Source organism: Tachysurus fulvidraco, chromosome 2, assembly GCF_022655615.1.
Source record: "Tachysurus fulvidraco isolate hzauxx_2018 chromosome 2, HZAU_PFXX_2.0, whole genome shotgun sequence".
In the NCBI taxonomy this organism is placed as follows: domain Eukaryota; kingdom Metazoa; phylum Chordata; class Actinopteri; order Siluriformes; family Bagridae; genus Tachysurus; species Tachysurus fulvidraco.
This window is the reverse complement of record NC_062519.1, coordinates 37,961,964-37,989,762: the sequence shown is the minus strand read 5'-3', so window position 1 is coordinate 37,989,762 and position 27,799 is coordinate 37,961,964. Positions and strand designations below refer to the sequence as shown.

At 37.4% G+C, this 27,799-nt stretch overlaps 3 protein-coding genes across 4 annotated transcripts; all 3 read left to right on the top strand.

Annotated features, from left to right (window-relative positions):
• Positions 1-2,069: 2,069 nt before the first annotated feature.
• Positions 2,070-10,488, top strand: fgf4 (fibroblast growth factor 4). 2 transcript variants are annotated; one of them, XR_003441495.2, is made up of 4 exons: positions 2,070-2,765; positions 4,024-4,127; positions 5,007-7,132; positions 7,753-10,488. XR_003441495.2 is itself a non-coding variant. In XM_027153070.2 (3 exons), exons 1-3 carry the CDS (start codon positions 2,489-2,491, stop codon positions 5,181-5,183), a joined length of 558 nt encoding a protein of 185 aa, XP_027008871.1. In that variant the 5' UTR covers positions 2,070-2,488; the 3' UTR covers positions 5,184-10,487. The 2 variants fall into 2 exon arrangements, 1 of the variants encoding a protein (XP_027008871.1); XM_027153070.2 differs by having other exon boundaries at positions 5,007-10,487.
• A 6,945-nt stretch (positions 10,489-17,433) lies between these two features.
• Positions 17,434-19,998, top strand: fgf19 (fibroblast growth factor 19). The gene is made up of 3 exons (XM_027153213.2): positions 17,434-17,884; positions 18,144-18,247; positions 19,063-19,998. Exons 1-3 carry the CDS (start codon positions 17,698-17,700, stop codon positions 19,363-19,365), a joined length of 594 nt encoding a protein of 197 aa, XP_027009014.1. The 5' UTR covers positions 17,434-17,697; the 3' UTR covers positions 19,366-19,998.
• Positions 19,999-24,076: 4,078 nt separating this feature from the next.
• On the top strand, positions 24,077-26,787 carry lto1 (LTO1 maturation factor of ABCE1). The gene is made up of 5 exons (XM_027153052.2): positions 24,077-24,346; positions 25,243-25,348; positions 25,418-25,488; positions 25,611-25,728; positions 26,233-26,787. Exons 1-5 carry the CDS (start codon positions 24,282-24,284, stop codon positions 26,302-26,304), a joined length of 432 nt encoding a protein of 143 aa, XP_027008853.1. The 5' UTR covers positions 24,077-24,281; the 3' UTR covers positions 26,305-26,787.
• The last annotated feature ends 1,012 nt before the right edge of the window (positions 26,788-27,799 follow it).

Here is a 27,799-nt window from a genome sequence, read left to right as displayed (position 1 = left end):
CAAAAATATCCTAAAGAAAAAAGGCATGTCAATTCGATTTAAGATTATAAATTTAATCTGCACATGTACAACGACACAGCAAAATCCAGTCATCATAATACAGATACTGATAGGTCGCAAAAATATTAATAGAAACATAACTATTCAAAATGTCACATATAACACAAGCCATTTTTTTTATAAATGTAATATTTAAGAGATAATATTTTCACATCAAAACGAATCAACGACACGCCTATTCAATCGGCATTATATTAAAATCTGCCCCCCAACAATGGAGCGTTTTTTGATCAATGTCTGAGTCCACAACGTCATACAAGAGTCCCAAACTAGGCACACACGCACAAAGATCAAACGACGGTTTGCTGTCTGCAAAAGACCTCCATCAGCGGGTAGCATTAGTGAACCACCCAACCTTGGACTGGAGGTTGAACAAACTCGGGCAACAGTTTGAAATCTAGAAGCATTTGGGACATTTCAGTTTGATGTCTTGGAATAAAGAAAGAGGGTCCTTTCAATAGACAATGAGGTGTAGCCAGACGTGAACGTGAGAAAACGTGCCATCAAGGACAACGGCAGGAAAAAAATGTGAATGCTGAATTAACCTGCTTCTAAATCTCACAGAAACAAAGGTTCAAATCTGTACGTTCCCTTGTCCCTTGTCGTTCTTCTGGTAGCATTATTCGCATGTTGTATATAATATACTTTTGGAAAAATAGAATTATTTTACAATATACCTTTTACTGTGTATCCAGTATCGATATTGGGATTTAAGGACGAATGAAAAGACAAATTAATGCATCACACGCATTTTCCTTGAAAACTTCCACTCTGGTTTGTACCAATTATAGGTACACCACATGCACATTTCTAGTTTAAATATATACATCTAAAGATATAACCTTCAAATGGTACAAAAGTAGCGTACAGTTTGGTTCTGAGCATGAAGAGTGAGTACGCGAAGCTACACGACAAGGCTTTTAATGACTCCTGTGGTTTTTGGGTTTACGTTGCTGCATCAGTAGGGAGCTTGCATTAGACGTCCACACCGGCCTGGGGCCACACACAACAGAAAGCTTGACTCATAGTGTTGATGTTTAAGCAGCTTCCATTTTTGTGTCCCCCACGCTGCTGCAATGACGCACAAGGTTTTACAACATGACCACTTGACTTGACAAACGGTCAATCTGAGTGATCTCCGTGCTCTGAGCATGTCAGTGGGAGCAACCTCTTTTTATGCCTGCAATCAACATCAGACAATAGACCACAAAACGTTGCTGTTCCTTTGCGGAGAAGTTAATCACAGCTAAAACATGTACACTTGTTCTCTTAGAGCAAAATGTTACTAATCTGGACCCTATGGGCACCCATGTAATACCTTTTATATAAATCATTCGCCTGGAAATATAGATACAGTGTACTTTAAACATTGATTTAATGTGAATAATTATATAGTAAAGGTTTAACGACACAGTTCGTGCAAGTAACATACGTACTTGAAGGTACTACACCAGTAACGAGGAAAGGTACGCTTTGCTTTTTTTTTTTCTAAGAGTGCATTGTTCCCAGAAAGAACATGAGTCAATTTCCTTTTTGAAACCAGTCTTTAATTAGCATTTGCAATGAAGTAAACCTGACTTTTGTTTTTTCCTATTATTGTTCATTTATAAAACTGCCTGTTGGCTGAAAGTGATTTATTATCTTGGCGATTTCCGATTTCTACATCCTCTGAAACATCAATAAATTATGTAATCTTACTTGGAGAGCTGAAACCGATGTAACTATAACTGCATGCTTCTAAGTAGCGCGACAACTGGATTATTTCCACTCACTTTATAACGCGCCATAAAACTTTCATTACCTTTAAAGCACTGTTATGACGGTTTTGTTGAATGAGAGTGCGCACAGAAGCTCGCACAAGCACAAACACACACACACACACACACACACACACACACACACACACACACACACACACACACACACACACACACACACACACACACACGCACACACACGTTCGAGCTTGACCAATCGCACGCACGCGCGCTGCCTCCTCGCTAAACCCCACTGCTCATATGCGAGCGTTATAAGGACTCGGTCCGCTGTCAGTGGTTCATGTCTCCCCTGTGATGCGGCGCTTGACGCGTGATGTAATTTCTCTGTACGCATAAATATAGTCGTTGGGTCTAAAAAAGCGCGGCATGACCGAGTTTTGTTTCTGAGCGGTGGTAAAGTCACTCAGGACCTGCACACTTGGACTCGAGTGTGATTTCAGGGCACTTGCGGTATCACATCGAGCGCGACTTCATGTCGCTCAACAGCTCGAGCCGCGGCTTCGCCTGTGAGTAAGCGCTTTTGCTCTGTGGAATCTTTATTTGGGGGGCGGCGAGGGGGGACCGTGAACACAAAAATAGACAAAGAGCTTATTTTTAGCGTATTTGAACTGCTGCAGACAGTGACGCGTGCCTCCGTGTTGGTCAGGAGGATGAGTGTTCATTCGGCCCTCTTACCGTTACTGGTGTTGGGACTTGTGGCGAGCTCGGTGCGTTGCGCTCCCCTGCCCGTGGAGCGACGCTGGGAGACTCTTTACTCGCGCTCTTTGGCCCGGATTCCCGGGGAGAAGCGAGAAGTTAACAGGGACAGTGAATATCTCACGGGCATTAAGAGACTGCGGCGCCTCTACTGCAACGTGGGCATTGGATTTCATCTCCAAGTATTACCCGATGGTAGGATTACTGGGGTGCACAACGAAAACCGTTACAGTAAGTTTCATCATGTAGGCCTATTTTGAGCTGAGTGCTTAGGACATATTAGGATACTTTAATTCTTTCAGTACTAGATGATCGAAATGAAATCTGTGCCGTATGATGTCAATATTAGTATTACTAATAAAAAGATAAAATATATGTATTTTGAAATATTTTGGCTGATGTGCCCACTGTAAAACGCATTCGGCTGCTTTATTTTGTCTTATTGTAAATCAAAACACATGTGGAGGCCAGTCAGCATCTGGGTCCATGAATGATTTCCGCACCCTGATAATACAACACAGCTCTTAACATGAGGTGGGTCTGAACCGAGCCAACATGTAAAGTTGCTCCAAAGATGGGTCTGTCAGAAAAAACAATCTGTCAAGAAAGATTATCACAAGTTATTCTGTATGAGTCTTATTAATGGCCAACGCAGATTCAGGTGTTTAACGACAACAGACGGAGGGTATAATAAGCATATGTCTGTTATTACTACACATACTATAGCGGTTGTTCAGCAGTCAAAGAGCAGGTCGACAGGCATTTGTGTATCCAGTATCGATATTGGGATTTGTTTTGTGTCCCTATGGACTATTTTAAGGCATGACATAAAACTGAACGGGGATACATTACATATACATTTTCATTACATACGCAGGAGCCTCACAGCACCTCTATAAAGGGTAGCAGGCAACAGATAAGTAGGACGCACACATATAGCCTATATTAAAAAGAAACGAAGTAATGCTTGTTTGCCAAATGTTAAGAAAGGTCTCGAATACAACACATCAAATCTGTCGTAACTTAAAATATATACTTTATTTACTGCGTAGTCCCTTGAGAAAGTCTAATAAGCCACAAAACTCAAATAAGCCAGCTAATAAAAGTGCGTAACAATGGATGAAGAATAAATATCTCTCTATATTGAAACAAATGGGATGGAGATACGTGTATGGAGTTCGAGGTCATTTATAGTTTTTAGATGTTTAATATAGTCTTCATAAAACACCATCAAGCTGAAAGTCAGGGATCACAAAAGTGTAATAGGCTAAGGTATCGAAAAGTTCGCAAGTATAGAGGAAGGTTTATTATCTAAACACAATATGATAATAGGTGCAGTTCCACAGGCGGAAAGTGCCATTTCCTTCAAGAAGGATGTTGTAGAGTCCAAAAATGTAAACAATCTTAACACTTTACAAATACAACAGCCCGATATGGCTACAGATATGAGTCACCCAAGGTCATGTATGTATTTTGTTGTTATACGCAGGTCTTCTTGAGATATCTCCGGTCGAGCGCGGAGTCGTGACACTGTACGGCGTCCGGAGCGAGCTATTCGTGGCCATGAACAGCAAGGGGAAGCTCTACGGATCTGTAAGTGTATGAAATGATTTACGGCTGGTTTCCGACTGTAGATTTGCTTATCGGTGCTCGATGGCACGTCACCCTTTTAAGAGTTATAACCCCCACCCCAACCTCCTCTCTTGTCTACCCTGAGATTTCTCACAGTCGTGTTTTGGTTGTGGGCCCGGATAAACCTGGGAGCGCAGTACATCACTTAGACGTGTGCATTCCATTCTTAGCATTGCGGCCAGGAGCGCACACTTACTGTCCTGCTCCAGAGTAAAGTTGAACAGGCCAAAGAGACAGGACCACCCAGACTGGGTGTGTAACCAACACGCACACACACCCCAACCGACCAATCCCAAATCCACCCAAAATACTGACTAGCAGTCTCAGATTCACTTGACCTACACACAAAATATGTAGTCTGTAGTAAAATCCTTTATAGCCACAGAATGATTCAACAATTATTTTGACTAATATTTGAATTAGTTATCTCTTTTGGATGAAGGCTATGCTTAGGCTACTGACCTTGAATATCAGAGGTTGGTCAAGACGCTAATTATGTGCAGTATGCAAAAAAAGTGGGATCCAAAGAATTTGTATTGTGTAGTTATCTTTCCTAGTCGTACTAACTTTAGTATCTAGTACATAGAAAGTACTTAGCATTTGGAAATGTGCATGTATCCTTTAAACTCTAAAAGTTGTTTTATTCTATGAAAGTTTTACTTTTTTTTTTAAAAAAAAGAAGCGCCATTTTTGCGTCATTTAAACGTTATGCCCTTTTGTTATACTTATTATTTTAATTCTCTCTCTTACAGATTACAGAATAATGTTTAGGTTATGTTACGTTACACGGAATAAGATTTATGTGATTTCAACTTTCCCCATTCCTTTATTCTGTCTCAGGCGCAGTACACCGACGAGTGCAAATTTAGAGAGACGCTCCTGGCAAACAACTACAACGCGTACGAGTCTATGGCATACCCGGGCATGTACATCGGACTGAGCAGAACAGGCAAAACAAAAAAAGGAAACCGAGTGTCAACAGCAATGACGGTGACACATTTCTTGCCGAGAATCTAAACGAACAGGGGAAAAAAGTAGAGCCCGGACGATGCACTTTCTACAAATATTACACACCAGGTCAAGTGTATCGCATTATTACTATCATCATCATCATCATCATCATCATCATCATCATCATCATCATCATCATCATGTATATTAGCCTATTTATTATCGTTCGTTTTATATTTCTTTTTAAACAGCCTCTTTCTATGGGTGGAAAAACACTTTTAATTTATTTGTTTATTTATCCTTTCTGCTGCTATCAAGTGTTTAATAACTGAAATTCCTACAATTAACTACAATAAGGATTTTTTGCACTGTTTTTTTTTGTCAGTTTGTTTATCTCTTTTGAAAACTTTTAAGGAGATGAGTGGTGGATGTTTTGTCCTCAAAACAAATGCTTAAACTTAGACTACGTCTAAAACCGCATATAACTAAACCTACAGTTTAGTATGCGTTTAGGGCATAGCCTCATGGTGAAGTGCATGGCCTGTCGAAAATGAGACGAGTTACAATTTAGGACCACGGAGGAAGTCATCAGTATGACTTATTTTTAAAATTACAGTTGGCTATGAATTGTGGTGCTGCGGCTAGGTGTAGTCTTATTAATGATTTTTTGCAAAGACAAAGCAAATCATTGTGGTGAAACCTTACAGCAGCCACTGTTTCAGAAATAAATGTACCAAGCTATACTTATCCTTGTCGCATTTGTACCTTTAGTATGTATCTTTTACCTGGGAAAGTGCATGAGGTTTACCTTTAATTATTCTTCAAAGGAAAGATACATCACTCCTTAAAGTCCAATTATATACCTTAAAACATGCTTAAAGGTATAGCAATACATATTGGTACCACTCCAGTGACAAACAAAAGATTAGTTTGGTCCCATTGTTTCTGAAATTATATTTTATATTTCAGTCAGCTCGTAGATAATTTCATATAAGTTACTTGAACATGCTCCAAGTCATATTCCTGACTTCCAAAGTGGCCTATGTGAATTGCAGGATTAGCATGAACACAGGATTAGCTCAAGTTTCTTGACTTGTGATATTGTACCAACCCCAGTGGTATTACGCACTGAAGCTATTGTCCAATGTCCGAGCTCTGGGGGTCTAACTGAAACAGTATCAGCTTACTCTCGGCCACTGAAAGTGGGCTGTTGAAGTTCTACACCCCTCAAATCTGTTTTTAGCTCTGCTCCAGTAGGGTGGGGTGTGGGCGTCTTGTGGGATGGGGGTTATCTGAACTCTGAACTTATCTGCTGTCAATCTTTGTCAGATCTATAGAGGAACATATCTTCAAGTAAAATCCAGACCACTTCATTCAAATGAAATTTACTTCAGTTTTCCCTGTGGTACAAATGGGCCATGGTGGTGTTCAGGGAAGCGTTATAAATGAAAGAAACTGCAACTCAGTGTTCATATACTGTATACTGATAAAAGAACATGAGATGTATAGAAAATTGAGCCATTGAGTTGAACACTTAATCTTTAAAACTCAATCATCATAGACCCCTAGACAGACAGTTTTCTTGTGTCCGACCTTACTTGTACCACTTATTCAGAGTTCTTGATTTCTTGGTAGAGGTGTGTTCAGGTCTGGGATAAAGCACAAATACAGGAATAGTCAGGTTGAGAAACACTATTCATATTCATCTTTTTTCATTTGTTTGTTTTTGTGGTTTATTGATTTATTTATTATTTTATATGTTTAAAGGAGACATATGTCCCTTTCAGTCATCCTCTACCTCATAACGTTGTTGACTGACAGACTCCTCTTCCCAGTTTTGCTGACAGCAAATGTTCTTCCTGTTGCTGCATCTCCCCTCGGCTGAAGTCCTGGAAGGCCACTAGCTGCGCCTTGTCACGTTTGAGCTATCTTTAACCTGTGATTTACTTTTAGAAATGATAATCATGGTGGAAATATCTGAAGACAGCTGTGAGACTGCACTATATGCTTGACCGGTAACCCTATATTTTACTGTATATACATTTTTTGTTAAATAGAAAATTGCTTAATTGGTGAAATGCCGAGTGGCTGCTTTTTAAGTTGGGTGTTTCAGGAGAAGTACGCTTACTGCTATAAACAGAAAAAGGGTTAATCAAATCCATTTAGGACTGACAGAAATGATCTCAAGTGAAGCATTCCTTTTTAATATATTTGTTTGTCATAGGTACAAAATTAAATTAGCATGAAAATGATTTGAGATTGTTCTTTAATTAATTAAAGTCACATGTTTTGTGTTACATAGCGAATATGGACAGGGATATGTAGATGAGTGGATTGATAGGGGTGGATGTGACTGGTGAATAGGTTCAAATGTCAGTGAAAATCTCTTGCTAGACTGCCTCAAGAACGAAAGTCTGTATCAGATATCACAGCCATATTGAGAAATTTTGATGAAGACGCAGAGAAATCTGTATTACAGTATTTGTTAAAATCCACTGCATTGTATAATTCCTCTGCATTACTAATGGTCATGTTTATATTCTTCCTAACTCTGTAGAATTATACATTTTATATGATTTACCTGAAATGTTGCGTCAGAGGAGCCATTTCCCTCTCCATACTTCTTCTTTCCTAGAGCCGTGTCAAACCTCTCTCCAAATGGAGCTGTTTTGCATCATTGTGGATATTGTTTACAATTGGCTGGATGCTCAGTGAAGGCAAATAGCTTCTCTGACCCTCATCATGATCTGGAACAGATACAAATCACCCGGACTAAATTTGCTTAACCAAAAGCGTGCAGTAACAACAAGCACAGTCGTGAACTCCGACAATGCATGAACAGAAATGCAACATTGCCTAATTTAATCAGCCACTCCACAACCACCTCTAGTAGCCTAATGTCCATTTTTATGATTTGTCCTTAAAAAAATATATGAACAGTATGAACATAAACTATTCATTTTTATTTTTGACAATTCCTTTATGGCCATTTCTCCGCATCTCTGGTGAAGCTGTTAGACGGTCTGTCTGAGTCCCGTGGTGGTGTGCTCTGAACTTTGTTGTAACATTTACCAAATATTGTCTGTAGTTTTATACAGTTCCTGTTCAACATTGTGATGTATGTGCTGTGCACATGACAATACCCTAACTTAAGTGGAAGTTAATAAAGCTCAAAACAAAAAAGAGCTGTGTGCTTTTAATGCCTCCCTTTTAAAGAAAAAGCAGGGCTGAACAGAAGCAGGGTTTGACCCGTGTCCACAAACCACATCCACAGCTGGCATGCTGTAGCATCATCTTAACCAGGCATCAATAGACCATAGTCACATAAAACATTAGCAAGAATAGGTCACTTTGGAGTTTAAGTATAGAAAAAAAAAGTTTGCTGGTGAGCCTAAAAATATGCTTACAGACACTGCTAGACTATGCGTGGGCAGCATTTCTGCAGGGACAGCAATGCCAAGTCACTGTCTTGCCTTTGTTTACTTCGTCCAGGGCCTGGTTTGCAGATTGGGTGGCTTTTAAAGGCCGAACGGTTACTCCCAAGAGTGTAATCCTCCCCCTTTAGTTCAGTAAGCTTCATGCAGTAGACGCCTGGGAGGGTGCAGGAGGGAAAGAGACTCTGCCCTTCCAGGCATGCACTTCCCTGAAAGCAGAGCTGGAGAAGGCTCTTCCTTATTCCTTATTCTGAGTGTTGACTAATGAAGTTTTTTCTAGTCTTTTACAGCAAATTTACTTACTTTGTATCATAGATTAATTCTTAAAACGCTCAGTTTATCACAAAACACCACCCGCTAAGTCCAAAACAGTTTACTAAGCACAATGCAGATGACATTTACAAATCAATTTTCTCCCTGATTGAAGTCATTTTGGCACGGGAGCATATAAGCTGTCAGGCTTGACTCTATTTACAAAGATCAGCATATAGAAATCCCTGCAAAGCTCCACAGTCTTGCTGTCATTTTAATGTTAGCACTTGCTACTAAATGGACAACAGAAATAGATCTTTGGTCAACAGGACTCTGATATTGGACTTGAATGTCTACAGAAGCCTGAAAACCATTTGACTGTTTAAATCTGAAATAATTGAGGTCATAGTGGAAGTGTAGTTATAAAGGCACACGTTAATAAAAAAGTACATCATGGCTGCTTATTTCTAAGAAAAAAGTACATCACAGATTCATTAACATTTTCATCATCCATGTCTAGCAACAGAAATGACTTTAAAAAGTTTCTTTTGATAGTGTCGGCGAATCCAAAGCATCCGCAAACTTCTATTCAAATAAACATCATGCCACAACAAAAGAGCAGGCAAACAGAGACAGGTGTGGTCACTTAATACACAACACAAGTATTCCTGGCCATGAGCTGGAGCTAAATGGAGCTCTGTCATTGCCTGAAAGAATGACAGCTTTCTGCTCCAATAAACAGAATGTATGAGGGTTGTAAAGGCCCCCCTTAAAATAGCTGCCCTATTCCACCTACCTGCGTCAGCTCCGTCGTCTGTCAACCAAATAAACATTCAACCGCCTCTCAAGTGCCTCTTCTCCACTAAACAGTTTGGCCCTGAAACTGCCTTTATATCACAACAAGCCTTTCAAGTTCCCCAGCACAAAGACTTCACAGGGTACCCCAATGGCCGAAACAGCTCACAACGATGCGTTTGCTAACAGGAAGTGCATTGGCTGCTAATTGACCGATCAGTGATTGGTACTCCTGGAGACCAGGCAGATGTTTGGGAAATGGAGCTGCTAGTGCTAAGCTACAGTAACTTGAATATACACAGCATCTACTGTAACAAAATATGGCACATATTCTTAAGGGGATAGTAATATTAGATTATAAATGAGATATTTGAAAGTATTTAGTCAGAGCACTAGTAGACGTAGACGAAGTTTTTCAGCCTTTATATCAAGAAATAAAAAGTGTTATAAATAAGCCGTTGATTTGTTGACTCCATAGTAAAATCAGTGCATACTATTAGAACTGAACATTCAAATTTCTTTTAACCAATGAATCCGATGATCTTTGTTTTAGGTTTTAATTTATATTTAGCCATCAGGAAACAAAAGAGGCTTTTTTATTGGTTGTTTATTTATTTGTACAAAACTGTCATATGATCTTTAATTGTAGCTGTGAAATTAAACATTTTTAATGATATATGGTATGTCTGTGGATAATTCTGTTTCCTGCCTGAAACCATTTTGTGCCGTTGAAATGAAACGTAATGATGGGGGCTTCTCATGTAGGTTTCAGTCTCCACCTGTGGGATTAATCTGTGGGTTAATTACTGGACCGGTTTCCCATTCTGCATCATTTCCGATGTTAAGATAAAAATAGGGATGATATGAATGCAGAAGAAGCAGCCATTGTCAAAGTAAGAAATACAGAGATGAGTCTATCTATCTATCTATCTATCTATCTATCTATCTATCTATCTATCTATCTATCTATCTATCTATCTATCTATCTATCTATCTATCTATCTATCTATCTATCTATCTATCTAAGAAAAGAAACAATCCTAAGAAAATCCTAAGCATATCATCCAGATATTATTCCTTAATTAAAATTAGTTAAATTCTAGTTAAATTTAGTTAAATTCTTTAATATGTTTTTAGAGCTCTGTAACCTTTTTAAAACTGACTTTTTAAGCCAGGTTATTAAAGTTAAGTTTCAATTAAATTCAAGCAAGAGGGTATTGAAGACTGTAATGCAGTATATATTACTGTCTTTGAAAGGATTTACCTGAAACTAAACTTTGATAAAAAAAAAAAGAGAAAAAACTGCTATATAGAACATATATTTGTGTGTTTATTTTTTAAATTATAGTATATACATTTATAATTAAAAACTAATGTTGTTTAGGATCACTGATTTATATAATAGAATAATGGTAGAAACTGGAATTGGAATATCGTTTCCAGTGACATAAAATAGCAGTAAGAATGTTGAAAAAATTAACATAACTGGGGGATGGGTTGAGCTCAACTGAAGCAAATCAGCCTCATGCATGAATTCAAATTCCCACACCTGGTCTGGGCCACAAGTAACCACCACCAAGCACCTGCTCCACCCTTAAAAGCCATCACTTGTGCTGCACTTAATCCAATACCTAACTCCTTAACACACTCTTACACAGTCTGCCACTTAAAAAAAACCCTCAAAAACAATATACAGCAAGTAATCACAGCAGATTTAATAAGCGACTGAATGTAATACAAAAGCACACAAAACAAACAAAGAAACAACCAGACAATTAAATAAATGTTTAACAAATGAATAAGACAAATAGCCATCGATTGTTTATATGCAAGTTGCACAAATTCACTGGATGTTAAATACAGTATGAGTATTGCGTTGGGTACTGAAAACTCGAACTCTAGGCTGATGGTGAATTTCATTGATCCCTGTTTTATGTTTCATTTGTACGTCTTGTTAAATATTTTAAAAGACGTTATCTCAGTTACAGCTCTGTTACCTCTGCTTAATTTTGACCAGCTGCTCATTCATGCAATTATACAAATAACCAATCATGTGACAGCAAAGCAATGAGTTAAAATATGCAGATACAGGTCAAGAGTTTGAGGTAATAGTCATAGATTCATCAAAACTGAACAGTTTAAAAAAGACCAGGTGACAAGCCTGTTCTGGGCTGAATGGGATAAAATCTTCTCGTGTTAGATGTTCTGAGATGAGCACGTTTCTTCACACTACAGTTGATAAGAATAATTATGATCTACTTTAGACTTCCTGTCAGCTTCACAAAGCTTCTCCTCTGATCTCTCTCATCTCGCAGTTTTTTTTGTTTGCTTTTTCATCATTTCCTGTAATCTCTTCTACTGTTCAGTGTTCTTGTCTAAAGCTCTGAACCTGCATCTGCATTATTCGCTGATTATATAACTGTATAAATGGATGTGGGAACTGTATGAATGAACTGTATTAGATGTGCAAGTGTTCCTAATAAAGTGGATGTACATTGGAATAAGAAGAAATTATTATAATGTGAATTGAAATAAATCTATAGTTAATGTGATGGTATACTGGATAATTGAGATAATTGTGTAAAAAAAACCCCACTATTTTTATTTCTAGATTTTATAATAGCAAAATATCAGGACCAGGAACAACCTTTCTTCCCTAAATTGCCTGCTTAGCCATTTCCCTAAGCAAATTATTTCATTCTTGAACCGTGAATGGTTGGTAGTACGGTTTTTGAACCATGAATTTTTCATAAGAACCCTAGTTTGCACATATGCAGTGTGGTGTTGTTCAGACTGTTGTTCACATTGAGGTGTGTTTTTGCATGTTGATGCATACGCAGAGATGTGGGATACTGATGCCTCTTGGAGCACAGCCCAAGGGCTGTATTTAGAGTGTTTTTACCCTGCACTCTCTTTTTAGAGCCAGCTGCAAGGTGTCTGTTTGGGACACTCCAGATGTTGGCTCATAAAGACAAGGTACTTCAAATAGCTGTGAACATCCTAACCAGCTCATTCACCACGAACCCTTCTTAGAGCTGTACACTGGGGCATTAGGACAGGGGAAACAACATAGGCCCTTTCCCTGTAATCATGCAGCTGGCTGTTGAAGGGGTTGTAGCAGGCCTGCCAGTCACTTTCCACATGACATCTCCAGGCAAGGAGGCAGAGCTCTGAAACTCCCAAATAGCTTCAATGGCATAGCTTTCCCTTGGGAACTTGAACTTGAACTCAGCAGTGACCTGGTCAACAAAAGCACAGCCAGTGATATAACTACAAAGCTTTGACCTCCTTATTAAAAGCTAATAATAAGATAGCACATACATAGAACACTTCATTGCGAGTTTCCTTTTCAGATTTGATTTGGAACACTAAAAAAGGAGCACAGAAAAGGGAGTGGTTTTAGCCGAACACTAGCAAGTAAGCGCAAAAGCATGAGTGAATGCAAGACATTAAAGAAGCTAGAAGAGCAAATAAAGCACCATGAATTTGGCAGTAATCCTGACAGCCATTAGCCTGGGCACTTTAAAGAGTGAGAGCCAGTCTTTCACGTGGTTTTAATCAAAGTAGCACCAACAAAGTCGATCACAGCACAACGAAGAACAAGAGACATCATAGTCAAAACATGGTTTTGAGCTTCAAAGTGAATGCTGAGTGCCTGCATACACAGCCCTGATGAGACATTGGCGGGGAAACAGGCAAGCAAATCAGAGGCTTAATCAGTCCCTTAACAGCCTGCACAGACAGTCTGCTGAGTGTGCATGTGGGTCTAGTCAATGAGCACAATGAGATGTACAGCAGGATGAATAAGATTGTATGAAATAGAAGAAACACTATTATACCTGGGTTTTTTTGATCAGTGGATGTGAGGTTATATGCCACTGTGATCTGACTGAGATTTCCACAAGAGGGCAACAGATGGACATTTGTTTGCTTTCAAGGTGGCCTTAAAGGCATAACACCTCTTGAACTCCTGAACTTCTTAGACCTACAGTAAGTGTCTTAACAGTTTAGTTACCAATATGTCACAGCTTATACGAAAACATAGCAGAAAAATAGGACCACATACCAACAAACAAAATTATATTAAGCAGCATCAGCATAGCTCTACTGCCTGCTGGCCTGTTTCCTTTACATTTTTAAAATCTCATAATGCTATTGCACCATCATACATCTTTGACTGTCTGATAAACAATGTTCTGAATCAAAGTTCATGATCATGGAGTACTGAAAAGTGTGGACAAGCTGCCATTCTGTTTTTATGCACCAAAGGTTTGGAACATATTACCAGCAAACATTTGGCATTTGTCTGACTCCATCTATCACTGATTAAAAAACAAGAAGAATGATTGGGGTACTAAATTTCTGTATTTTTTTTACACTATTTAATAATGGGATGAAGGGATGTGGTACCTAATGGCTAAGGTGCTGGACTACCAATCGGAATGTTGTGAGTTTAATTCCCACATCCACCAGGCTGCTGCTGCTGAGCAAGGCCCTTAACCGTCAATTGCTGTTGTATAAAATGTAAGTTTCTCTGGAGAAGGGCATCTGCTAAATGCTGGAAATGTAAATATATATATGTATTATTGTGATTATTCTCTTATTATTGTGATTATTTTCTTCTTATTATATATTTTTACATTCAATTCAAAATTAAATTCATTTTTATTTAGAATCTACTTTAATAATAATAATAATAATAATAATAATAATAATAATAATAATAATAATAATAATAATAATAATAATAATAATAATATTTTTTACTGACAATCAGTGCCAAACAATGAAACTACTGAAAACCCAAGTGTTTTATATATATACAGTATATATTATAGAAAACATCTGGTCGTGTTTAAGAGGTGTTTACCCTGAGTAAATAATAATTTCATTCATTTTCTCCCGCTTATCTGAACTTCTCGGGTCACGGGGAGCCTGTGCCTATCTCAGGCGTCATCGGGCATCAAGGCAGGATACACCCTGGCCCGAGTGCCATCCCTTCACAGGGCACACACACACACACACACACTCTCATTCACTCAAACAATCACCCCCTACAGCAATTTCTAAAAACAAAATGAGAAATGTTGTCCCCAAAGTAAGTAAGCACCCTGCATACAGTGTACTCTTATGCACTGCTCTGCTTTATTTTATTTTTTTACATTGCTTTTTACATAGGATCAACACTTTTGAAGACAGACAGGCTTTTCTATATAAAAGACTGGGTATTTCAGCAGCCCGATTGGTTGGCAACACATCCAATGTATGTATCTCAGCAGATATGAATCCCATACAATACTGAGCAACTTGGCATAAATAGAGTGTGCTCTTATTTGCCATTTGGCATTATGGTTGATTAGGACGCAACAGAGACAGGAAATACACCCAACATAACCTTTGATCTAACAGAACATTATTGCACAAGGGATTGCAAATAGACGGATTGTCCGCTAAAGGCCTCTGTGTGACTGAAGAGAGCTAACATTTTTCATGAATGGACTGAGATCATGAGAAAGAAGAGACTAAACAATGAAAGCAGTCCATATAAATGCATGAATAAGTGTGCTGAACTGTCCGCATTAGTAAGATTTTGCGATGACAGCATAGGTCAACAATGTGGCAAAGATAAGGTCAGAACACGTAGTATTTCAAACTATCAGCAAAAATCAAGCTCAAAATAATGTATGATGTCACTGGTTGATGAAATAATCAGCAGTTTACAATGAAATTACATATTTCCAGCAAAGGAAATGACTCAGCCTAGGGAACAAAAAGAAAGAAATAATACTTCCAATAAATCTTTGTTTGAACATTTACCTTTCTATTAATAACTTATATACAGGATGCTTGTTTGAGTTGGTAGACTGGTTGTCTGTACCTTCTTCTATAATAAAACGGTTCAAAAGACTACATTGTTTCATTTCATATTCCAGTACACATGGACATTGAAGGAATAGTAATGGAACATTAAGAAAACATCACCCACTGGGCTTTACCACATCAGGTCAGTGGGATCTGATAGTCCTAATGTTGGTCCTACCCCAGGAATGAGGAAATAATCTGAGTTTTGGCCTTGTTGATTTCATACACCAGGAAACTTGTTGCTCTAAACCAAGAAGTTTGTTTTCTGATTAACTGAGACACAATTAAAAAGGTAGGTTTCTGTAAAGCTGCTATTTCTGTACATTTGCTTTGTGACAAGGTCAATTTTAAAAGCATTGTACATATAAAACTGAATTGAATTGAAATAAAAAACAAGTGCTGCTAATCATTATACCTTTATCATTATCATCATTCTTGTTTTGGACCTTTATGTCCAAAACAAGAATGATGATTTTCGTCTAATGCATCTCAAGCAAGTACCAGCAGTATTAGTTTACATCAATTTCTGAAATCTCGATTGCATCAAAACACAAGTACTTTGAAAGGTTGTATACCAAGGGCTTCAAACATTAGTACCAGTTTCTGGTACGGAACTACAAGCTTTTCATAGTGGGTTATGTGATTGCAGCTGGTCCCAAAGATCCAGAAATAGAAATGAAATGATAAATATGTCCTTGTGTCAGCAAGCGTGTCCCAGAGTGTAGTGTGGCTTTTTTTTTTTTTATTTAAAAAAGAGTCATTTTGGGAGCTCTGCATTTTCAGAGTAGGATAAATTATCATGAATGATTTCAATGATCTCACCAAAGTGTGCAGAGTTTCTGTGAATGTTCTCCTCATATCTGTGTGCCATCCCATTTCGGTTCTTTAATTTTCAACCACCTCTCAAAACATATAAATATATTAAGATATATTCTGATATATTATATTAGGTGGAATAATTGGACAGACTGTCAGTCCAGGGTTTATTCCTGCATCATGTCCAGTAATTGAGAGTGTCCAGATCCACCATGACCCTGATCAGGATAAAGCAGTTATAAAATTGAGACAATGATCCTGAAGGTCCAATTATAAACCTTAAACAATAAATAAATAAGGTGCACTTACATTTACAATTGGAAAATACATAAAACATGTACACTGTATGTACTCTTGATGGTACCACCCTAGCTTCAAGGAATACTACTGTTTGGCTAAACATTAACCTAACATTATTATATAGCGCCATCTACCGACTCTGATATAAAATAACTGGAGAGTTTTAATGCTGCTGAACAGCCTGGTATGTTTGGCTTTATACATATTACCTAATAGAAACTAAGTATAGAATTAATATCATCATCATCATTACATAAAAGGCGACAAAGTATGTGTGTGTGTCCAGAACATGTTTCAGCACCAGCAAAATCTAAGAAAATAGACTGTAAGCCTGAACGGTTTGGTCAGGAGGAATTTTAATGAATGGGAAAGGTTTGGTAAGAGCTGGCTACTGTTTAACCTTGTGTAAACTAAACTCACCGCACTACTGGTCCCGATTCATTAAAAGAAGAGCAAGGAGCGGGGTAAACAGAAGAGGGGAAAAGGGCGCTCTATCTGTTTAACATGACCTGCTCTGGCTGAGTCCCCCCAGATCCCATCCTCTCACACACAGGACATGCACATGTACCGCATGGGGAGGTTTTGCTACACGTTTGTATGCAATGTTCATTGTAAATCCTTTTCCCTTTATAAAAGCAGCCCATTTACCTATACAAATGATTTAATTTTCTTTCAAATATATTCCAGGATTTTAAATCACAAAAATAAAAAAAACCCCTTATTTATGTAGGTAATGCATAAATGTTCTGCATCAGACGTTTTCTTACAAGGATATCAAACAAGCATTTGTGCATGTGTGTGTGTAGGAGAGAGAGAGAGAGAGAGAGAGAGAGAGAGAGAGAGAGAGAGAGAGAGAGAGAGAGAGAGACAAAACCCCACCATCTGTTGGATGTCCAGAAGGTGTGTTATGATCCCTTTCGCAGAAATTGGCCAAAGGGGGAAACGGCGGCTTATCGATTGAACTGATAAAGAGAAGCATTTAAGAGGCCAGATGTGCGAGGTCAAAACAAAACAAAACAAAAAAAGCAACACATGACCACCGGCTACCACCAGAGAACAATCGCACGCATTAACTACCAGTCCCAGCGCATTGGACCGCTCATTAACAGGAATACCAAGACATGCTGTTTGCCGTTTTTCTCAGTGTGTACTGGATCGGCGTCGCATTGACCGACACCGGACCACACCTGGCCAATGACTGGGGTGAAGCTGTCCGCCTGAGGCACCTGTACTCGGCCAGACCCGGTCTGCATCTGCAGATCAGCAAAGACGGGAAGATCGGAGGATCGCACGTGCAGAGTTCGTACAGTGAGTACCAGACTTTGGACCACTTTAGTCTATTTATTTCTTATTTTTGGACCATAGTTTATACATATAGCCATGGTGCAGAAAATTCCCATCCGTGTGCTCCAGGGCATATTTACACATGCCAGGAAATATTCATCTATACCTATCATCTATTATCTTGTGGAGTTATATATAATAATAGTAATTATTTTAATACTACTTTGCAAGTAATTCAATCCACGTGCATCAATAAACAGATTTTTTTATATTCTTTTTGCAGGTTTGGTGGAGATTCGCACCATTGACACGGGCTATGTGGTTATTAAAGGTGTCGCCAGTTCACTGTATCTCTGCATGGAAACCAACGGCAAGCTATATGGCTCAGTAAGTCATTTACTGTATACAACTTCAAACGCTGATTTATAAGTTGATTTAATAGATACACGTATTGCTAACTGTTACAGCTGTATATAGTGAATTGAATGCATGCACTACTTGCACATGCATATACTGGTAATACTTATTATTTGTTTAGTATTATAAACAGTGATGATCTTGCATCGGATGCTGCTTTTTTTTTTTTTTTTTTTTTTTTTGGAGTCAATCAACATTTACTTTCCAACAGTTCATTCCTTCCACGAAATCCCTGGATCATCATGTAAATAGAAAGATTAGATACGATTAGTATCCATAGATATACAGGACTATGTGGAAAATAAGGGCGCTTTATATGTTAGTGGATAATATACAACAATAACTATACACTATTATACACTATACACTACACACTGTTATTATTATAAACTATTAACAAACAAAAGCATATTCAGTTAAGATCCAAAACAAATGATTATAACATCAGCAATTGAACCCAATGCTTTGTGACCTTTAAAATAATTTATGTGAACATGTAACGGTAAGTATATAGTTTGCAGAAGTGTTCAAATTTCTAAAGATGATGTTACAAAATTGACCAAACATACCTTGTGACATCATTTTAATGAACTTTGCCTCTTGTGCTAGGTTTGCAAAGCTAAAAAGTGAATGAAACAGGACAGTAAAGTGACCTTGGACTGTGTATGTGAATAGAAAACAGCAATCGAAGAACTTAAAGTGAACACGATTGATACAAAGTGAAATGTGTTTTTTTGTACATGACCCTTACTTATTTTATTGTTTTGTTTTCTTTAATCACATAGCACATTTATACAAAGGAGGACTGCTCTTTTCTTGAACAAATTATGCCAGATGGCTACAACATCTACTTCTCAGGGAAATACGGGACACTTGTGAGCTTGGGTGGTGGGAAGAACCGCCGTCAAAATGCTCTTTCACAGTTCCTGCCCTTGCTCAATACTCTGCCACAGGAGCCTACAGAGTACAACGCGAGAAAAGTGCATTCTCCAATTGACCCAGAACAGGATCTACAAGCGGACAGCATGGAATCCTTTGGGAGGATCTCCCAGATTTTCATTCAAAGCCCAAGTTTCAACAAAAGATGAACAGAGTTCAAAGTCTCCAAAGTTGTGACTAGGTTCAACCTCTTATGCAGAGGCAAGAGGCTGAACGGAACCAGCCGGGTCTGAAAGCAGAGCCCAGATGAACAGACAGAGCTTACAAACTTGGGGAAGAGAAGGATCAAGTTTCCGGAAGATCAACCTTTACCCCAAGTTGCTTGGGCAGATACACAAAATATGCTTTAAAGTATTTAGTAGTTTACAACTACTACACATTGTAGATCACTCCACTCTTGAGGCTCAGAGAAAAGTGTAAGCAGCTTATTAGGTTTATTTATTTCTGTAGATTATTTTCTTCACTGTCATGTCTCTATATTGTATAGTAAATGCTGCTTTTTGTGCACTTGTACCATCTAAACTGTAATCCTTACAGATCAGATTTTATATTTGTTATATTTATGATCTACTTTTTTTAGACCTGTGTGTGTTTCTGAAGAAGTCTGGTGTCATTATGAAACTTAAATGATTTTTATCATAAAAGATTGTTATTCAAAAGAATGCTATAATCATGCTCTATTTGTGATAGAGAATATAGAGAATAGAGAGTATTCAGAATCACAAATGGGGAAAAATATAATACAGGTATAAATCAATCAATAAATCATGATATTTTATATATATATATATATATATATATATATATATATATATATATATATATATATACACACACACACACACACACACACACACACACACACACACACACACACACACACACACACACACACACACAGAAAATATCTGCACATTTAAAAATAATTAAAATTTTAACATATACAAAAGTTTTTAAACAAATAGAAGCTAATTAGAACTAGTTACATCTATAAATATAATCCTTTTTAAGACATCTTTTCTTATCTATGAAGCTTGACATTTTGTTGAACTTTGTTTTAATGTTATAATTATTAATTTGTACCTCATTTTAAGCTCTTGTATCTAGAAAGAAAGTAAATTAACTACCAATTAATTAAAATGATTTAAGGTTGAAATAATTAAATCAGTAAATATGTCCTGAAATAGGCTTAAAGGCTTTCTTATTTTACATATCACATTATCAGCTATAGTCACTTATTAAAAAATAGTTAAATGGTTTTTCTAAAATATATATTTACAATTTTGAAATGACCATCTATAATGCATAAATATATATTCTGTTATATTCTCAAGAACAATGTTTCCTCGTTTTTTGGGGGGGTTGTTTTGTTTTTTCAGGTTTGTTATTCTGTTTTGTCCAAACTGACCATTAAAAACATTGTAATGACAGAAATTTGAGATGCTCACTGGTTTTGTTCTCAAAGACACATTTAAAAAAATTATTAAATTGTAATTTTGTAACACACACACACACACGCACACACACACGCACACACACACACGCACGCTCGCTCGCTCTTTCACTCACTCCGTCACTCAATCACTCACTCAAACAGACACAGTTTTCCTAACCCAAGTTTTTTGTTTAGAGTTAAGTAACACAGGATTTGACTTTCACCTTTCAAACTCAATGGAAAGTAGCACAGGTGACACCAGTCCACAAAATCAGACCCAAAAAGTTACCGGCCTTCTCACTGTTTAGTATCATTAGTAAGGTAATGGAATCGTTTTTGTATGACCAGCTACAGAAGCACCTTGATCTCTTGAAAATAACTTGAACTCTTACTGAATTCTGATTGCTTCTTTTTCCGAACCTACATCATTAATACTGACACCCAACCCTGGTTGGAGTCTTGTCCCCTGGTGTGCACTCTGCTGGGGATATCACTGCATGGACAGCCCATGACTCATAGGATTGGTGTGGATGGGGCAGACTGGTGACTTTCATGCTGCCCTTAAACTACTGTGGTGTCTATACAGTACAGTAGGTTGGGTCTTTTATCAGTGAACATTTGAAGACTTTTGTGTTAGAAGGAATAAGTGTTAGGTCTGTGGTGAACATGGAAATTATGCTGACCTGTTAGTCCCTTAGGAGCTCTTGCTTGCATAATTCCACTCAACTACAAACTGTTGTGGAAAGGACATTATTTGCATTTACAGTCCAGTGTCACCCAAATGCGGATGGATCTTTTCTGGACATCGTTCCTCTCATAACATCTCAGCAAGTTTTTCTTTGCCACCATATTTGCAGGCGTATTCATTAGGGATAGATACTAAAGATATATAGTAACTTAATTTAAAATTTTCTACTTTTCAACATTTAATTTCTTATTCGGTTTCTGCTTATGTAAAGCTGCTTTGAGGTAGAGAATGTAAATTGTTAAAAGAGCTATAAAAAAAAAATTTATTACAAGCAGTAGATTTAGATTCCGACCAGAACACAGCATGTCTGACCTCCTAAATATCTTCTACCAGAAGTGAAACTAACACCATTACAATGAAATAGAGGTAGTTGTAATTGCCCTTGACATCAAAGGAGCCTTTGACAAAGTGGCGTATAATGGCTTGCTACCCAAACTCAAGGCAAAGCAGATACAAACAAAGCTCCTCACCTGGATCAACAGCTAGTTTTCTGGAACATCTATTTGTGTAGAACTTTCAGGACAGAGTTCATAACACTACATCAATTATAGCTTCTGTCCCCCAAGGCTCTATCCTAGGCTGTCTGCTATTGGCTTTTATTGATGACTTGTTAAAGGGTGTGCATAATCCCATATGCTGATGATTATACCCTGTTTGCACACCTCACATCTGCTAAAGACCTACAGCAGGTACAGACAAGTCTGAATGCTGACTTAGAGAGAATGAAAGACTGGGCTGAAAAATGGAAGGGAACATTTGATCCAAGCAAGTGCAAAGCCATAGTTGAGTCTTGAGAAGAAATGCTTCCTTGGAACATGTTGATTCTCTGCTCATAAACAGCTGGATATCATGAGGTCTACATTTAATAGCAAGCTACTAATAAATAAGCACATTTAAAATATTTGATTGTCCTCCTGTGACTTAATGAGCCCATTTGCCTACAGCAGCATTAATATAATTAACATTAAAATGACCAAAGATGATGATAATAATAGTAATAATAATAATAATAATAATAATAATAATAATAATAATAATAATAATAATCATAATAATAATAATAATAATAATAATAATAATAATAATAACTTCGCATTTAAATGTGGACTATAAACCTGTTACTAATGAACTAAGCAATATTTCACGTCTTTTGGTTGTGTTATGGCTCCCTCTTGTGGAAACCTAGCATAACTACAGCCACGCCACCTAATTTAAAAATATGGTCTTATTTTGAGATTTTAAATTTCTCTGTAAAGGCTAAACTACAAAAATGAAATTAACATAGTGGTATGCCGCAAAACTGCTATTTACTGTTTGTTTTTACAGTTTCATGTGGGTTAACACAGCCCTGTGTCATCTGTGCAGTCTTTCAAATTTTTGGGCACTAACATTTCCCAAGACCTGAAATGGGAGTGCAACATAAACTTCATCATCAAAAAGGCCCAGCAGAGGATGTACGTCAATTAAGGTCTGCCACAGACGTAAGGACATAAGGTCTGCCACTGGAGCTGTTGATGCTATTCTACACTGCAGTCATTGAATCTGTCCTGTTCACATCCATCACCATCTGGTTTGGTGCCAGCAACAAAACAGGACAGAAACAGACTGCAACACACAGTAAAAAGAGCAGAAAAAAAATTATTGGTGCCCCTCTGCCCACCCCCCAGGACTTGTACCATACAAGAACCAGAAACCGTGCAGGAAAAATCACTAATCACCCTTCACACCCTGGACACAACCTCTTTCAGCTCCTCCCTTCTACAGAACTTTGCTTACCAAAAATGCCAGACACATTAACAGTTTCTTTTCCCAGACAATAACCCTGATTAACAACTCAATATAATTATATTCCCAGCTTCATATCTATAATTACTGCATTATCAGAACTGTCAGTCATCACATTATCCTTATACGTTACACACACTACGGCTGCTGTATATTGTACAAAAGCATAATATTACACAATACTGTTATTTGCACTACCATGCACTTCTCACACGTTATGTACATTACTGATCAGTCATATATTCTGTATTCATATTTAATACTCATACTGTCTATATTGTATCCCATCTGCATTGTCTTATACAGTCTGTATTGTATTATCTTGTATATTATAGTGTTATTTATGTCTGTATTGTCTTGTACAGTCTGTATTATCTTGTCTTGTATAGTATACTGCTATTTATTGTCTGTATTATCTTGTATATTATAGTGTTATTTATGTCTGTATTGTCTTGTACAGTCTGTATTATCTTGTCTTGTATAGTATAATGTTATTTATGTCTGTATTATCTTGTATAGTATAATGTTATTTATGTCTGTACTTTTGAGAGTCACAAACAGCTGGAACCAAATTTCTTGTGTGTGTCAACACACTTGGCCAATAAACCGATTCTGGTTCTGAAAAGAACTCGTTTTAGTCAGTAACCATCTCTGAAAAGAATTCGTTTTACTTTTAATAAATTCATATAAAGTACTAGTTTTTCATTTAATAATCCCTGAATTAAACACATCATTTATGTCGTTTGGTAACTTTTCAAGAAAAAAATCTAGCATATGTATTTTTTTAAGGAATCGACTCTTGGAATCAACTTAAGTCGCAGTCGATTCGGAGTCGACTCCAAAATTTCAGGCGCTAAACAACCCTAAAGTATACATTGCAGTGCAATTCAAAATTATTGACTCGGTCGCAACTTTAATTTACGCTAAAAACAATTTAATTCAGAGATGTTGCTCCGTTCCACAAGGTGGCGATAATCGCTAACGGTTTTGAACAAGTCTGAACTAGTCGTTCTTCCAGGAGCCAGTAGCTTGTTTAGTTTGTATATCAGTTTAACTGTTATATATCGGAATAACTTCTGAACCTCAATTCTATTAAAATGGCAGATGTTTCTCATCACGGCACAGAAGATTTGTTTGACTCAATTCTAATGGCAGACGACAGGTAAAAAAATATTTTATTACAATGCTAGCAAGCTAATACTATTTACCTTCAGTACCTTATCATTTTAGCTCAGCTAGCTGCGTGGTAATAATGTGCCTAAAGATGGAAGAAATGCCATCTTTGTTCTTTGTACTAAATTTTTTGCTGTTATTTAAACATCCCTTAAATAACCTACGGAGGCATTTGGCTTATTAGACACACTTGAGCTGATTTAAACACCCGAATCAAATTAGCCGCTAACACTTTAGCCACATTATGCTAAAGTTTCACTACTTTCCTTCATAATTTTATGTCAATGTCAGTAAAGTTTTATTATGGCTGTTCTTTACTCCCATAATAAATAAATGTAATTATGGTCATAACTATATGTTGTTTTTTTTAATTTGCAAGCTTCATGTAGAGATTTATTTCTATGTGTCATTATTTTATCCCAATGAAGAGATTGAATACAGACTGTGGAATGGATGCCAGTCTCAGAGCATCATGCACGCACACACACACACACACACACACACACACACACACACACACACACACACACACACACACTCTCTCTCTCTCTCTCTCATTCATGCACTTGTCACACATTAAGTCTATAGGCATGTTTTTGGGAGGTTGGAGGAAACTAGAGAACTGAAGGAAACCCATGTGGAGAGAAACTCCACACAAGCAGTAACCTAAGCTCAGGATGAAACCATTAAACCTTGAACTGTGAGATGGCTATGTGACCCACTACACCAAAAAATTATTTAAAGCTTGTACCATCTCAAATGATTTTTTTTGTGATTTGCAGTAAAATTCGACATGTTTAGGACTCACATTGATTAAACCCTGGTTAATACAGAAACTCCTCCAAGGGGTGCACATAATTTTTGTTTTTTCTCTGATGACTGCAGGTTCCACAAAGACGGGTATCGTGAAGGATTTAAGGAAGGATCGCAGCAGGGAATGATTGAGGGCCGAAACCATGGTATGCTTCATGGTGCTAAACTCTCAGCTGAGGTACGCATAATTACATCATACGCCATAACTTGTGCGTTTCCTTTTTTAAACTGATGTCTATAATTCTAGGTTTCCTTTTATCACGGCTTTGCACTCACTTGGAAATGTCTCCTAAGAAACACTGAGGATGTTAAAACGAGGTAGGAGGTTTGGGATTTTCATGGATATATCATTCTGTCCATCGTTATTCCATTTAGTCTAGGTCAGATAACTATGTGTCCTGTATGGTTGTAGAGTAAAGACAATCTAATTGTTTTTCCAGAAAACGACTGAAAGCTGTCGAGTCTTTGAGTGCAATTATCCAGAAGTTTCCATATGATGACCCACAAAATGAGAGCCTCCAGGAACACATGGAAAGAGTGAGGGCCAAGTTTAGACAGGTAGAGCTGTTTCACTATTTATTTATTTATTTATTTTTATTTGATGCAGATTTGCATATCAGACAACATATCTGGATAAGTTTTTCATTCACATTTGGCATTATATTTGAGATATAACATCCTACAGTTACATCGGTAGTTTTTCTTGTAATTCACTAAATATTTCAACTGAAAATTCCCAATGAAAGAATTTTATTTAAAAAATGTTGAAAATTTGTGACTTTGTCTTCAGCCTGACCTTTTATCACCAGATAAAATAATCAGGATAGCGGAAACAGTCTGTCACAATCACATCTCACAGAGATTCAGTTTTTCCACACACTTTATATAGTTGGCTCGGCATATTTCTTTGGATACTTTGTGTTTTATATTCTAATTAAATGCTTCTTTGACTTTATGCCTTGACTCTTATCTGTTGATGTTGTCCACCCCTAGATGAAATTGAACTAAACACAATACAGAATATGTGCATCTGCACAATTAATACATTCCTCTGTGTCATAGGTGTGTTCTTTACTCAGCGTGGCTGCAGACTTCCAAGAGTATGTGTCCAGATCAGAAGGAATGTCATTCTGAAAGACTGCAGAGCCAAATCCTGCTCTGAGGCATCCTCGTACAGTGTAGTTCGAGAGACAGCTCCGACTCCCAGCAAGCCAAGAGCACAAGCGAGACACGGTGCAGTTGTGTATTATATGCAGAGACGAGGCTTGGGAACGTTTTTGGTAAACGAATGGTGGTCAATGCTTTCTTGTGACGCGCAGTAAATTATCAAGAAATAATTCAGAAGTGACTCGGATTTTGGGAAGGTAAATTTGTGCTGATCTGGGATCAGTTGCTGGTTGACTTTGGCTTCCTGCTTGCATTTTCCTGCGTGTGACCGCCATCTGGTGGTGAGGTTGAAGAAAACGGATGTTAACAGATGCATGTCTCCATCTGCTGGAGAAAATCAGAACTAGAATATTACCAGTTTATTCTTTCGTAGTGAAATTAACATCTATTATACAACATTTCAACAATATTTCCTTCAGAATTTGAGATTAAAAATTTAGTGAACAGAAATGTTTGCAAAAAATGTGTTGTTTCTTATTAACTGACTAACTGCCTAAATAAATAATAGAGTTGTGGGATATACAAAAATGAATTTGAGGTAAGATTCATTTTTAATATCTGCATAAGAAAGGCATAAAACACGTCATGTTGACCTTCCTGAAGAATTTTATTATTGTTAAACAAAAATGACTGCCATGATTGGCACAAAATGGACAAAATAATTGCCAATTGTCAAACTCTTTTATTTATTACAGAACATCATGTCATACTTTTTCTTTATAAATTTAAATGTACCGTAAATGTTGTGGAATGCCCATGAAACAAGCTAGCTCATGTTATCACTTGGATAATAAAACCTTCTTAAATTGTAAACTGAAGATCATCTGTTGGAAAAACCTTGAGGTACAGCTTTCAGTGATGGTTACAAAGCACTGAAACTAGAGACTTCTTACTGAAAACTGTAACTTTCAACAATTTGAATTAAATTGGTTTTCATAGCATTCATAGCATATTGTCTCAGAGCAGCTTCACATAAGCATAGAAACAGAAAAAAGGGTAAAGTTTACAATTAAATAATTTGTCTCTAATGAACAAGCCTGAGGTGATGCTGGCAAAGGAAAACTCCCTGAGATGATATGAGGAAGAAACCTTGAAAGGAACCAGACTCAGAATAATAAAAAATAATGTCATTTCTACAAAAGTTTGTATTTACGTGGAATTAAGCAACCAAGAGCTCCTGACGAACTAATGGGTCAGTGCAAGTTCACCACAGACCCAACACGTACACAGTTACATGCACTTCCAAGACCCTGTTTGAGCTATTACTATAGAAACGATAAACATGATATAGAAATGATAACCAGAACAATTAATTGCAGCAGGCACTACTGTCTCATCTGCTGTTATAGGAAATTAATCAATGCCTTCTATTTCTGAGTCTGATTTGAGTATTCGGTAGTGCTGTGGAGAACTGTATTATATTGGTAACTTAATAACTAAAGCTTTAATCTTTGTACACATC

Excerpts from the sequence above, each read along its gene's own strand:
- fgf19 (XM_027153213.2), top strand. The coding sequence starts at position 17,698 with ATGCTGTTTGCCGTTTTTCTCAGTGTGTACTGGATCGGCGTCGCATTG. Across the intron at positions 17,885-18,143 it reads GCACGTGCAGAGTTCGTACA|GTTTGGTGGAGATTCGCACC; the intron begins GTGAGTACCAGA and ends TTCTTTTTGCAG. Across the intron at positions 18,248-19,062 it reads ACGGCAAGCTATATGGCTCA|CACATTTATACAAAGGAGGA; the intron begins GTAAGTCATTTA and ends TTAATCACATAG.
- lto1 (XM_027153052.2), top strand. The coding sequence starts at position 24,282 with ATGGCAGATGTTTCTCATCACGGCACAGAAGATTTGTTTGACTCAATT. Across the intron at positions 25,489-25,610 it reads ACTGAGGATGTTAAAACGAG|AAAACGACTGAAAGCTGTCG; the intron begins GTAGGAGGTTTG and ends TTGTTTTTCCAG. Across the intron at positions 25,729-26,232 it reads TGAGGGCCAAGTTTAGACAG|GTGTGTTCTTTACTCAGCGT; the intron begins GTAGAGCTGTTT and ends TCTGTGTCATAG.
- fgf4 (XM_027153070.2), top strand. The coding sequence starts at position 2,489 with ATGAGTGTTCATTCGGCCCTCTTACCGTTACTGGTGTTGGGACTTGTG. Across the intron at positions 2,766-4,023 it reads GCACAACGAAAACCGTTACA|GTCTTCTTGAGATATCTCCG; the intron begins GTAAGTTTCATC and ends TGTTATACGCAG. Across the intron at positions 4,128-5,006 it reads AGGGGAAGCTCTACGGATCT|GCGCAGTACACCGACGAGTG; the intron begins GTAAGTGTATGA and ends ATTCTGTCTCAG.